Source organism: Oryx dammah, unplaced genomic scaffold (assembly GCF_014754425.2).
Source record: "Oryx dammah isolate SB20612 unplaced genomic scaffold, SCBI_Odam_1.1 HiC_scaffold_23, whole genome shotgun sequence".
NCBI lineage: Eukaryota > Metazoa > Chordata > Mammalia > Artiodactyla > Bovidae > Oryx > Oryx dammah.
The window spans coordinates 17,604,406-17,617,933 of NW_024070207.1; the positions used below are offsets into that span (position 1 = coordinate 17,604,406).

The 13,528-nt window shown below is 38.5% G+C and overlaps 1 protein-coding gene across 1 annotated transcript in view; it reads right to left on the reverse strand.

Moving 5' to 3' along the window:
• Nucleotides 1-3,682: 3,682 nt before the first annotated feature.
• The window catches only part of TRPC5 (transient receptor potential cation channel subfamily C member 5), a 190,131-nt gene continuing 180,285 nt past the window's right edge, over nt 3,683-13,528 (reverse strand). The window contains exons 7-10 of the mRNA XM_040265106.1: nt 7,275-7,478; nt 7,000-7,041; nt 6,105-6,194; nt 3,683-4,375 (exon numbers count right to left, since the gene is read on the reverse strand). Coding sequence (XP_040121040.1) covers nt 3,683-4,375; nt 6,105-6,194; nt 7,000-7,041; nt 7,275-7,478 — 1,029 coding nt within the window. The remainder of the gene's footprint in view (nt 4,376-6,104; nt 6,195-6,999; nt 7,042-7,274; nt 7,479-13,528) is intronic.

Below are 13,528 nucleotides of genomic sequence, written 5' to 3' on the forward strand. Positions count from 1 at the left end.
GTGTGTGTGTGTGTGTGTGTGTGGTTTGGGGTGTGTGTGTGTGTGTGTGTGTGTGTGTGTGTGTGGTTTGGGGTGTGTGTGTGTGTGTGTGTGTGTGTGTGTGTGTGTGTGTGTGTGTGTGTGTGTGTTTTTGTGTGTGTGTGTGTGTGTGTGTGTGTGTGTGTGTGTGTGTGTGTGTGTGTGTGTGTGTGTGTGTGTGTGTGTGTGTGTCTTTAATCAAGTGCAGACAAATGTTTAGATGTTTTGAACTTAGCTGAAATGCCCTAAATTAGGTCAGAGTGGAATGAAAAATGACTATGAGAGGCAAAAAAATCAGAAAATTTTCCAGTATGCCTATATAAGTGGACAGCAGTATAACTTGGAGATTTATATCCCTATAAAATTTGACATCTTCCAAAAATAATGACTTTGAATTTGGAATCATTCCTTTTTCTTTATACTCCACTGGATTTAAAGCTGTAAGTGGAGGACCTACTTCAACAATGGCCATTTTTGAATATACTTCAGATATTTTCTTTGTAAACAATTTTACCGTTACTAATTATGAAATGAAGTGAAGTCACTCAGTCGTATCCGACTCTTTGCCACCCCATGGACTGTAGCCTAACAAGATTCTCCACCCATGGGATTTCCCAGGCAAGAGTACTGGAGTGCATTATTATGAAGGAGATGTTAATATGATGAAATCAAACAAATATAGGTGTCCATAAATGATAAGAAATTCACCTGTTGTGGAGGTGAACCGTGGTATACTTAGACAAAAAGTGATTCTTGAATCATTTATTATTATATTTGACTTTGGAGTACATTTTTAACTTTACATATAAATATGGCAGTCTTAAATTATGGAGTTCATGGCATTTTGGACAAATGAACAAAAAGGTACAGTGGCCAATCCATTTCCACATCTCCTTTGTTTGTATATACTTAATAGTAAATGTCTTGTTTCTATGATCTAGAAGAGTTGGCTTTGTTGACTGGCTTTCTGACCTTGAGCAAGTCATTATCATTTTCTGGGCCTCATTTTTTTCTATTTGTAAAATAAGAATTTAGAATTGAGTGGATCCCCACTAAGGTTCTCTTTTACTTCTGACTTTCATGTTTATAAATTTACTCTCAAGTTGACTTATACCTTCTCTGGGGTCAGAGAACATAGTTAAACATTTGATTTGAAATGTCTTTCTTGATAGTAGCTGATCCAGAGTTAACACAAGTCTCTTTCCTTTCCTACTTTCTACTGGAATTAGAGTTGTTTAAAATGTTGGTGTCACCATCATAGACATTAGGGCAATAACTGATTAGCTTTAACAGCTAACTGGCTTCAATCCCCAACATAGCTAGGCCTCAGCATAGCTGGTAAAATCTTAAGCCTTCGTCATAAAGACAATAACCCTGAGACGATCTGAAAAGGAATGAAATATGACACTGGTTTCTTTCAGTAGTAGAGATTGCTATTATGACTTATACATATTCTCTCTTTGGCACATAACTGAGAGAAGACTGTATTTTGCACCATGGCTCTATCCCTGGCTATCCTTATTTTCTGACAAATTGATAAAGTAACACTGGAACAATTAAGCCTAGGTTATCATAATACATGTATTTGTAAGAGAGATGAAATAGGGCCATCTATTGGTTTTTGGTGCCATTAATATGAAAAGAAATGTAGCCTAGGTGCTATTTATTATTCAAAGTGAATTTGGAAACTGGGAAAGTTGAATCTGTAACTTTAGAAAACTTCCTTTTGGAAGGTAACCTGTTAATGATGTCAGGGCCACTTAGAATAGTCCCACTTAGAGAAGCAGAAGGTTTGAGTAAATGATCGCTTCAGGTATGATCAAGGAATTATTTTGTGATAATCTCTTGCCAAATGGATCTTGATGCAGCTTGTTCTCTTGGTCACTTTTTCCTGGATCTGAGCTTTGTTCTTCAACACCTCCTCTTGTTTTCCCCTTATCCCCAGTTTGTGTCTTTTCCCTGTAGAATATTTTATCAATTACTGAAGCTAGAGCTAGAATGGGAATCAATTCAAATAACAGAAAATACACTGTCAAAAACCATTTTGGCAGCATATTTGCACTGAGAATGCTGCATTTCACTAAATTTTGCAAGAAAGTATACACATAAATTTAGATGGTTTCCTATTACTGTTGACCTTTACAAAAACAGGGTGACAACTAATTCAATTTCTTATGTTTTTGAGCTATGTGTTAATTTAATCACCAGGACTTAGACCTTGAGCTATTTTAGGTCATGTGTGAAGAGTGTAAGTTGGGGATACCTTTGTGCTAATGTTGGTAAGAACCACCCTTGTTTAGCAGGTCCTCAGTCACTGGTTACCAGGTCTAACATGATGACCATGCGCATTATGGGCTTCATTTTTTAACTTTCACCTATGTTGTCTGATGAGGTACTCTTAAGCTGTGGAAAATAATTTGTTTTGGTGTATAATGCAGTTTTCTTTAAAGACAGTAGAATTTGGATCATGTTTGTAGTTCCATGAAGTCACTAGGGTTGTTATGTTATATATTTAACATCAGTTTACACATGCAATTCCACTGTCTCCACTGAGCATTAAAACTGCAACTTGAATCAAATTATCTAGACCTAAAATTTTTTTGTTGTTCTTGTTTTATCAGAGAGCAATTAATTAAAATGAAGTTGTTTTCGGATTCTGACACCTCAGCAAGATGTCATTTTTCTGATAAAATATTTTCAAATCCAGGTTTTTATCTTAGAAATACTTTTGATAGCAATAATGATTAAAACTATCATCAGTAGATAGAACCCTATAAATATGCCAGCTAATTATTTTTTCTTACCAATGTATGAGATGTAGTGACTATTGGTTAGAGTGCAGGAAAAGTTTTTAAAAGAGTCTACATCCTAAATACTAATCTTGATACTGTCAAATTTTAAGATGTAGTAAGCTAACTGAAATATACAAACACAGGAGAAGAATACACTAACTTATTAGATATGACATATACTATGGGGGTAAATAGTCACTGGCATACATTAGGAAACTCACAAGTCTTTAAGAAGCAAAAAACTCAACAGCCCCCACAATAAGGAGAAGTTGTAGTGTTTAAAAACAAAAACACGAAAGCCAGTTATACCTAGAAACCACGAGCTGACAATTCTTTGGAGTCTATTCAGTCTCCCTTTGATGCTGTTCATTGAACCAGAATGGGCAGCGTGGAGCACTGAAGGGCAACAAACATAGGCAGGTGAGTTTGCCTCATCTGATAGCTGGTGGGGACTGCTGAGCACAGCCCTCAGCCCTGTGGGGAAATGGTGTGAGATCCCAAGGAAGGTCAGGAATCTGTGCGGCAGCGACAGTAGCAAAGTGGCACCTGGAGCTTCAAGGAAGCAAGGGTAAGAAAAGCAAAGCCAAAGGGTTAAGCACCTGACTGCACCTCTGCTGATTAGGGGCAAATACCCCTTCAGTTGGTTATGAAATGGACTTACTGTTTTATAGGTATAAAAAGGCAAATAATAGTAATACTAATAACAAGAACCAAAAAATGAATGTAGCTATAAAAGATGGTGAAAGCAATAGGAGTTTCACTCTCCTGTCTGGGGGGTGGGTGGGGCGGGCAGTGAGGGAATCATATTCTATGTCACCTCTGAGAGCAAAGAGTAATTTTCTGAGTTCCAGGATACGTGATAACGGCTTGACTTAGAGCCGAGTTGTAACTTGTTCTTCCTGTCCATCACCCCATTTGTGCATGAGCAGGTCACAAGCCTCTCCCCACGTTTCAAATACATCCTCTGAGGAGTCTAAAAGTTTAGAATTTGAGGAACAGATGCTGGATACGCAGTGAAGAGAGCTGGAACAGGCTAGAGGGCATTCAGTGCTCTGAGCAGTGCCCTGGGCTTCACCTAATTCTACCTCACTGAGGTTAATTTCACTTTGAGAACAGGCCTCTGCTTTCCCTTTCTCCATCTGAGAATATCTGATGTCCTGCCACATATAGTGTGGCTGAACAATTCCATCAGAGATGGTGTACATTGGCTCTGAACTGGGTTCGGACATATGACCATTAAACTTGGAGAATAGGAGACCCAGTTTCTTGAGAGAGGGACCCATGAAGGATCGTTTGCTTGATGACTCAGCTTTTGACTTGCCTTGGGCACCACCGACTCTTGGCATAGTCCTGATGAGAGGTGGCCCATGGCAGGCTTTTTTCTTGCAGCCTACATTGAAAGAGACACTCTTGGATTTGGCCCGAGCCCCACCACTGCCATCGTTGGTATCATCCCTCTGTGAGAGTTCAGTGCTGCTAGTGGAAAAGCTTCTCCTTTGGTGCTTCCTGTTTCCCAAGAGGTCAAGCACTTCATATCGAAAACTGGAGATATCCTGCTTTAATTCCTAGGGCAAGAGAGAAGACATTATGTTAAGAAGCTTCGGAATGTTCCAGGTTTTAGTCTCATAGCAAATCACAAGGTATACGAACTACCAGAAACATCTCACATTATTCTACCACAAGAAAAACATAGTAACAAATCTGTGGGCAGGACTGGCCCTTGGGAAAAAAATGTGCAATTGGTAAAGTTGATTTCAGAACCTCCCTATCAGGAGTACACCAACAGACTGAAATGTTAACCAACGATGACGGTATTAGAGTAGGGTATTGGCTCTCATCGACATCTCCATAGAGAAAGATACAGAAGAGGAAAAGCTTTAGGACTCAGGAATAAAACTAGGGAAGTGGAATGTCAGGTGGTGAGACTGCTGTTTTGAGATTAGTGCTCAAGTCGCTCAGTTGTGTCTGACTCTGTGATCCCATGGCCTGTAACCAGCCAGGTTCCTCTGTCCATGGGATTTCCCAGGCAAGAATACTGGAGTTGGTTGCCATTTCTTCCTCCAGAGGATCTTCCCAACCCAGGGATCAAACCCACATCTCCTACATTGCAGGCCAATTCTTTATCATTGAGCCACCTGGCAAGCCCCATTTTGGGACAGGGGACCCTGTTTATCCAAGTCCCTGTGAAATGTCTTCTCTCACTGGCTGCCTAGATACTAGATTGCTCTTTTAAAAATCATCTTTGAAAAGCTTACATCGGATGATTTAATTTTTTTGCTTAACACTTTTTAGTAACTTGTCACTGACCTTATGAAAAAGGAAAAATGCCATACCACAGACTACAAGGTTTTTCATCTCTCCTGTATCATATCTTTCTACTCTTTCCCCAGGCTCGCCACTGTCCACCTGTATGAACATATTCTCTCTTGCCTCTGAGTCTCTGCATGTGCTGCTGTTCTCTCTGGAACACTCTTCTACCCAACTAGCCCCTCTTTAGACCTCAGCTTGAATATGGCTTCCTCAGAAAAGCCTACCTCAAATCCCCAAGTCCCAGCTGGGTGTCCCCCCATTTCTAAGTCTCCACAGTACCTTGTGTTGCTCTTGTCAGAATACTCCATCATTCATCACCCTCTATTATTATTGTGTGTCACTCCATGGGAGAGAAGGGGCGGCTTCTATCTTGCTCATCACTGTGCTCCATAGCAAGCCCTCAACTGGTGAGTTATATGTAGATTAGGATAACAGCCTTCATGCATTCCTTAGAAAATGTATATGTGTTCTAGGATAGGGTTTCCCAACCAATTGACATGTTGAGTGTGGCACTTCTTTGTTAAGGGATCTGTCCTGTGCATTGTAGGATTTTTAGCAACAACCCTGGTCTCTACTCACTAGATGCCGATAGCATTCCAGTGTGACAAGCAAAAATGTGTAATGCTAGGATATCATAAATGTTAAGTTTTAAAATAATAGTTTTTTTTGTCTTTATCATATCTTTTAAGTAAAGTAGACCTTTAAATCTCACACATCCTTGCCACATCGTTTAAAGCATTCAATTCCCACACTGAGAAACACTCAGACTATTAAAAGACTGTGTATTTTTATTATTCATAAAGCTGACTGTGGTGGTGTGACAAACACTGGTAAAATCTCTTCATCTATTGGAAGAACTGTAACTGGTTTTACTGTATTATAGGCAGTTGAAATTCCATCACCAGAAACTTCAAATACTGTGAAGATTAAATAATGCTTAAGAAATGTGAAATGAGAAATTAAACCACTTTATGACCAAATTACCTTAAAATTTTCTTCTGTTAGTCCCTCATTTGTTTTGGAATTTCTTATCATAGCTGCCACATATCTTTTGACTAAATTCCTGATAACTTCCTGGAATTTAAACAAAAACATGAAAAGGCATTCAGTTTTCTTCTTGGACTCTTAATACAATAAGGAACATATACAAGAAAAAAATATGCCTAGACTGTCTTTACAATAGAAAATTCTCACAGGATCCAACCATTTTCTACAAAACCCCCAGTTAAGTCCTCTGGCTAAATGAAAAATTACTATGTGTCCAAATTTGGTGGCAGAGTGGGCCAGTGAAATCAAATTCACCCAAAATAAAATTTTTCCACCCAGGCATAAGGTAAACATGATTCACATTAATAGAATAATCAGAGTAGAGTAATCCTTGAGTGGTCACAGTCAATATCCTTTCCCTTCAGGCTGGATTAAACTTTAACCCTCTTAGTAAGATGAGAGTTTTTCTTCCTTTTATAAAGTTGAAAAAGTCATTTTTCAGTGTCACAAAATCTGCTGATTTCGATGTCCAATAATTACATAGTCAAGATATTTTTTATTAAAGTCAATATGTTCTTCTGTTTTACAGGGATAGCTTCTTTTAACTTAGCCTCCTGGGAATGGTATACACATAGTCACTCAACTTTGTGTTAGTAACGGTAATGATGATAGCCACCACTTAGTGCAATATGTCAGGCACTGCCAGGACACACATGCACACACAAATACATACATACTCACCACTCAATTCTCACAACTATACTCTGAGTTAAGTTTAATCATCCCTAATTTACAAATGAAGAAACTGAGGCTCAGGGAGGATAAGTGACTTATCCAAGGTCAGACAACTGAACAAGAACTATTGTGCTTAGTTCATATAAAGAAGCTTTACCTGGTAATGTTGGTTCTGTATCAGGCTGTCAGCATGGCGTTCCTGTCATTGAAAATGGACAGAAAGCTTATATCAGCACTGTCCCAGCAGCCCACCCACTCAAATATATTTCTAAATATTAGGACTGAAACATGACACAGGAGCTGCTGCTTGACAAACCCCCAAAGCATCTGTAGGTTGGAGTAGTTTTATGATGTTTGAGATAGGGAATGCCACAAAGGAGGGAAAGGAGAAAATAGTTGTTTTTACAAAGAGACAATTTTAAAAGGCCTTACTGTGAAGCTTCTCAAGTTGCGCCTTCTCCGTCTACCATCAGGGTCTCTTTTAGGGCAGAAGGTGTTGTTGAACCAGTTGCCAAGGTATAGAAATGACTTGGGGCTGGGGATAATGTTGAAAGGAGGTGGCAAGGTGCCACCTTCATCAAAGTAACTCATCCAGAGCTTCGTCCTTGCAAACTTCCACTCAATATCAGCATGATCCTGTGAAAGACAAGTTCAAAGATAGGGGATGGGAAAATATAAAATGCACCCATGACTCATTCTAAAAGTTCTACTTGCTTCTCCAGAGGGAAATATGTCAGTAGCTATAAAAATTCAATTTACACTGACCTTACCCTCTAGTGTTTTCCTCTACATGTTTTCTAGTTGCAACATTTACGTTTTGCTCTATGATCAATTTTGAGTTCATTTTTGCTTAAGGGGTGAAGTTTACATTGAGGGTTTTTTTTTCCTGTTTTGTTTTTGCCTGTCAATGTTCATTAGCCATTTGCTGAAAAGGCTATTTTTCTTCCACTGAACTGCTTTTGCACCTTTGTCAATAAGTTGTGCATACTGGGACTACTGGCTATTCACATTCAAAAGAATAAAGTTGGATTCCTAACTCACACCACGTACAACATTCAACTTAAAATGAATCCAGAACTAAATTTAATAGATAAAAAGTATAAAACTCTAAGAAGAAAATTAAGGAGTAAATATTTATAACCCTGGATAAAACAATGGTTTCTTAGAGAAGACACCAAAAGCTAAGGAAAAAGAGAACAAAATAGGTAAATTGGACTTGGTCAAAGTTAAAAACTGTACATCAAGGACACCATAAAGAAAATGAAAAGACAACCCACAGAATAAAAGAAAGTAATGAAATATCATATATCTGATAAGGGACTTGTACCCAGACTATATAAAGAATGATAACGATTCAATAATAAAAAGACAATTCAATTAGAAAAAGAAGAAAGCACTTGAATAGACATTTGCAGAAAGACACAAATGAGGTCACGCAGTTCAGTCGCTCAGTCGTGTCCGACTCTTTGCGACCCCATGAATCGTAGCACGCCAGGCCTGCCTGTCCATCACCAACTCCCGGAGTTCACTCAGACTCATGTACATTGAGTCCGTGATGCCATCCAGCCATCTCATCCTCTGTCATCCCTTTCTCCTCCTGCCCCCAATCCCTCCCAGAATCAGAGTCTTTTCCAATGAGTCAACTCTTCTCATGAGGTGGCCAAAGTACCGGAGCTTCAGCTTTAGCATCATTCCTTCCAAAGAAATCCCAGGGCTGATCTGCTTCAGAATGGACTGGTTGGATCTCCTTGCAGTCCAAGGGACTCTCAAGAGTCTTCTCCAACACCACAGTTCAAAAGCATCAGTTCTTCGGTGCTCAGCCTTCTTCACAGTCCAACTCTCACATCCATACATGACCACTGGAAAAACCATAGCCTTGACTAAACAGACCTTTGTTGGCTATCTATGTTGGTCATAACTTTCCTTCCAAGGAGTAAGCGTCTTTTAATTTCATGGCTGCAGTCACCATCTGCAGTGATTTTGGAGCCCCCCAAAATAAAGTCTGACACTGTTCCCACTGTTTCCCCATCTATTTCCCATGAAGCGATAGAACCAGATGCCATGATCTTCGTTTTCTGAATCATTAGGAGTATTCAAATTGAAACCACAATGAGATATGACTTTAAACCCACTAAGATAGCTATAACAATTTTTCATAAAAGAATAGCTAGTGTAGGTTAGAATCTGGAGAATTTGCACCCCTCACATACTGCTGGTGGCAACGTGAAATGGTGCAGCTACTTTGGAAAACCATATGGCAATTCCTCAAATAGTTAAACATAGAGTTATCATACAATCCAGCAATTTCACTCCTAGCTACATACCCAAGAGAAACGAAAGCACATTCTACACAGAAACGTGTACACAAATGTTCAGCAGCATTTCTCATAATAGCTAAAGAGTAGAAACAACCTAAATGTCCATCCGCAAATAAATGGATAAACAAAATGTGGTATACTATCATTATTATCCAGTCTTTAAGAGGAATGAAGTTTTGATACATACTGCAACATAGATGAACCTTGCAAATCTTAGGCTGAGTGAAAATATATTCTGCTGAGTCTTCCAATCCGTGAATGCTGTATGTCATTTCTTTCATCCATGTTTTGTAGTTTTCAGTGTGTAAGTCCTATCTATACATGTTTTGTTAACCTTTTGCCTAAATTGAAACCAGTTACGCTGAAGAAGCTGAAGTTGAACGGTTTTATGAAGACCTATAAGACCTTTTAGAACTAACACCCAAAAAAGATATCCTTTTCATTATAGGGGACTGGAATGCAAAAGTAGGAAGTCAAGAAACACCTGGAGTAACAGGCAAATTTGGCCTTGGAATGCGGAATGAAGCAGGGCAAAGACTAATAGAGTTTTGCCAAGAAAATGCACTGGTCATAGCAAATACCCTCTTCCAACAACACGAGAAGACTCTACACATGGACATCACCAGATGGTCAACATCAAAATCAGATTGATTATATTATTTGCAGCCAAAGATGGAGAAGCTCTATACAGTCAACAAAACAAGACCAGGAGCTGACTGGGGCTCAGATCATGAACTCCTTATTACCAAATTCAGACACAAATTGAAGAAAGTAAGGAAAACCACTAGACCATTCAGGTATGACCTAAGTCAAATCCCTTATGATTATACAGTGGAAGTGAGAAATAGATTTAAGGGCCTAGATCTGATAGATAGAGTGCCTGATGAACTATGGAAAGAGGTTCGTGACATTGTACAGGAGACAGGGATCAAGACCATCCCCATGGAAAAGAAATGCAAAAAAGCAAAATGGCTGTCTGGGGAGGCCTTACAAATAGCTGAGAAAAGAAGAGAGGTGAAAAGCAAAGGAGAAAAGAAAAGATATAAGCATCTAAATGCAGAGTTCCAAAGAATAGCAAGAAGAGATAAGAAAGCCTTCTTCAGCGATCAATGCAAAGAAATAGAGGAAAACAACAGAATGGGAAAGACTAGAGATCTCTTCAAGAAAAGTAGAGATACCAAGGGAACATTTCACGCAAAGATGGGCTTGATAAAGGACAGAAATGGTATGGACCTAACAGAAGCAGAAGATATTAAGAAGAGGTGGCAAGAATACATGGAAGAACTGTACAAAAAAGATCTTCACGACCCAGATAATCATGATGTGATCACTAATCTAGAGCCAGACATCTTGGAATGTGAAGTCAAGTGGGCCTTAGAAAGGATCACTACGAACAAAGCTAGTGGAGGTGATGGAATTCCAGTGGAGCTGTTTCAAATCCTGAAAGATGATGCTGTGAAAGTGCTGCACTCAATATGCCAGCAACTTTGGAAAACTCAGCAGTGGCCACAGGACTGGAAAAGATCCGTTTTCATTCCAATCCCAAAGAAAGGCAATGCCAAAGAATGCTCAAACTACTGCACAATTGCACTCATCTCACATGCTAGTAAAGTAATGCTCAAAATTCTCCAAGCCAGGCTTCAGCAATACGTGAACCATGAACTCCCTGATGTTCAAGCTGGTTTTAGAAAAGGCAGAGGAACCACAGATCAAATTGCCAACATCTGCTGGATCATGGAAAAAGCAAGAGAGTTCCAGAAAAACATCTATTTCTGCTTTACTGACTATGCCAAAGCCTTTGACTGTGTAGATCACAATAAACTGTGGAAAATTCTGAAAGAGATGGGAATACCAGACCACCTAACCTGCCTCTTGAGAAATCTGTATGCAGGTCAGGAAGCAACAGTTAGAACTGGACATGGAAAAACAGACTGGTTCCAAATAGGAAAAGGAGTACATCAAGGCTGTATATTGTCACCCTGCTTATTTAACTTATATGCAGAGTACATCATGAGAAACACTGGACTCGAAGAAAGACAAGCTGGAATCAAGATTGCTGGGAGAAATATCAATAACCTCAGATATGCAGATGACACCACCCTTATGGCAGAAAGTGAAGAGGAGCTAAAAAGCCTCTTGATGAAAGTGAAAGAGGAGAGCGAAAAAGTTGGCTTAAAGCTGAACATTCAGAAAACGAAGATCATGGCATACAGTCCCATCACTTCATGGGAAATAGATGGGGAAACAGTGGAAACAATGTCAGACTTTATTTTTTTGGGCTCCAAAATCACTGCAGATAGTGACTGCAGCCATGAAATTGAAAGAGGCTTACTCCTTGGAAGAAAAGTTATGACCAACCTAGATAGCATATTGAAAAGCAGAGACATTACTTTGCCGACTAAGGTCTGTCTAGTCAAGGCTCTGGTTTTTCCTGTGGTCATGTATGCATGTGAGAGTTGGACTGTGAAGAAGGCTGAGCGCTGAAGAATTGATGCTTTTGAACTGTATGTTGGAGAAGACTCTTGAGAGTCCCTTGGACTGCAAGGAAATCCAACCAGTCCATTCTGAAGGAGATCAACCCTGGGATTTCTTTGGCAGGAATGATGTTAAAGCTGAAGCTTCAGTACTTTGGACACCTCATGTGAACAATTGACTCATTGGAGAAGAGTCTGATGCTAGGAGGGATTGGGGGCAGGAGGAGAAGGGGATGACCGAGGATGAGACGGCTGGATGGCATCACGCACTCGATGGACGTGAGTCTGAGTGAACTCCAGGAGTTGGTGATGGACAGGCAGGCCTGGCGTGCAGCGATTCATGGGGTCGCAAAGAGTCGGACACGACTGAGTAACTGAACTGAACTGAATGCCTAAGTATTTCATTTTACTTACAACAATTTACATTGTTACTGTCTTTTAAAATTTCAGTTCCCAATTGTTCATTGCTAGTATATGGTTGATTTTTGTGTATTGACTTTGTATTTTGTGGCCTTGTGAAATTCGTTTTTTTATTCTATGAAAATTTTAAAATAGATTATTTAGGGTTTACTTCAATCAGAATCACAGGACAGTTTTATTTCTTCTTTTCCAATCTATACGTCTTCAATGTTTTTCCTTATTGCACTATACAGAATCTCTAGTACAAAGTGGAATAGAAGTATGTAAAGCAGATATACCTTGTTACTGATCTTAGAAATTCTTCTTTCAGCACTTAGTTTGCTATAGGTTTTGTGGTTCAGGTTGTGCACATTGCATTCTATTCCAATTTTGCTAAGACGTTTAAAAAAAGAATCAGAGTAGAAGTCTGTCAAACAACTTTTCTGGTCATATAAATTGATATGACCATAGGATTTTTCTTTTTTAGACTATTAATATGATGAATTACTTTGAATTTCTGGAGTAAATTCTATGTGGTTATGGTATGTTCTTTTTATATATTGCTGGATTCAAATATGTTAGTGCTCTGTTGAGGATTTTCCTGTCTATGTTCCTAAAGGATATTGGTCTACAGGTTTTTTTTTTTTTAATTTTCTGTACTTTTTTCCTGGTTTGGGTATCAATAGAATACATTATATATGTAATATATTTATATGTAATTAAATTAATTTTACCAATTTCTTTTCACTATATTTTAATGTGGCTACTATAAAATGTAACATATGTGGCACATATTTGTGACTTGCATACAATTTTATTGTACAGAACTTCCCTAGACTAATGGTGTATTTAGTCCTGCCTAACAAGGCTTAAAAGCAAGCCTCAGAGGTCAAACTATTTCCAGAATAAAGCTCAAGAGTATTTAAAACAATACAAATATATCCAGCGTCCAACAAGGTAAAATCATAATGTCTGACATTCAATACAAATTTATCACAAATGCCAAGAAACAGGAAAATATGATACATAATGAAGAAAAATCTATTAAACAGAAGCAGATACAAATCAGTTGTATTCTATATACTGGCAATGAACAATAAAATGTTAATTTTAAGAAAGTATCATTTAAAATATAAAATCCTTAGGAATAAATATGACAAAAATATATGTGTTTTTTAATATTGGAAACTGTGAAAGATTACTGACATAAATTAAAGAAGACTTAAATAAATGTAAAGAAATGGCATATTCATGAATTGAGAGACTGAATATAGTTAGGATGGCAATTCTTTCCAAATTGATTATAGATTCAATACAATTTCAGTCAAATCTCAGTTGACATTTTTATTTATTTATTTATTTTTAATTTTTACTTTACAATTCTGTATTGGTTTTGGCATAGATTGACATGAATCCACCACAGGTGTACATGTGTTCCCAAACATGAACCCCCCTCCCACCCCCCTCCCCACAACATCTCTCTGGGTCATCCCCG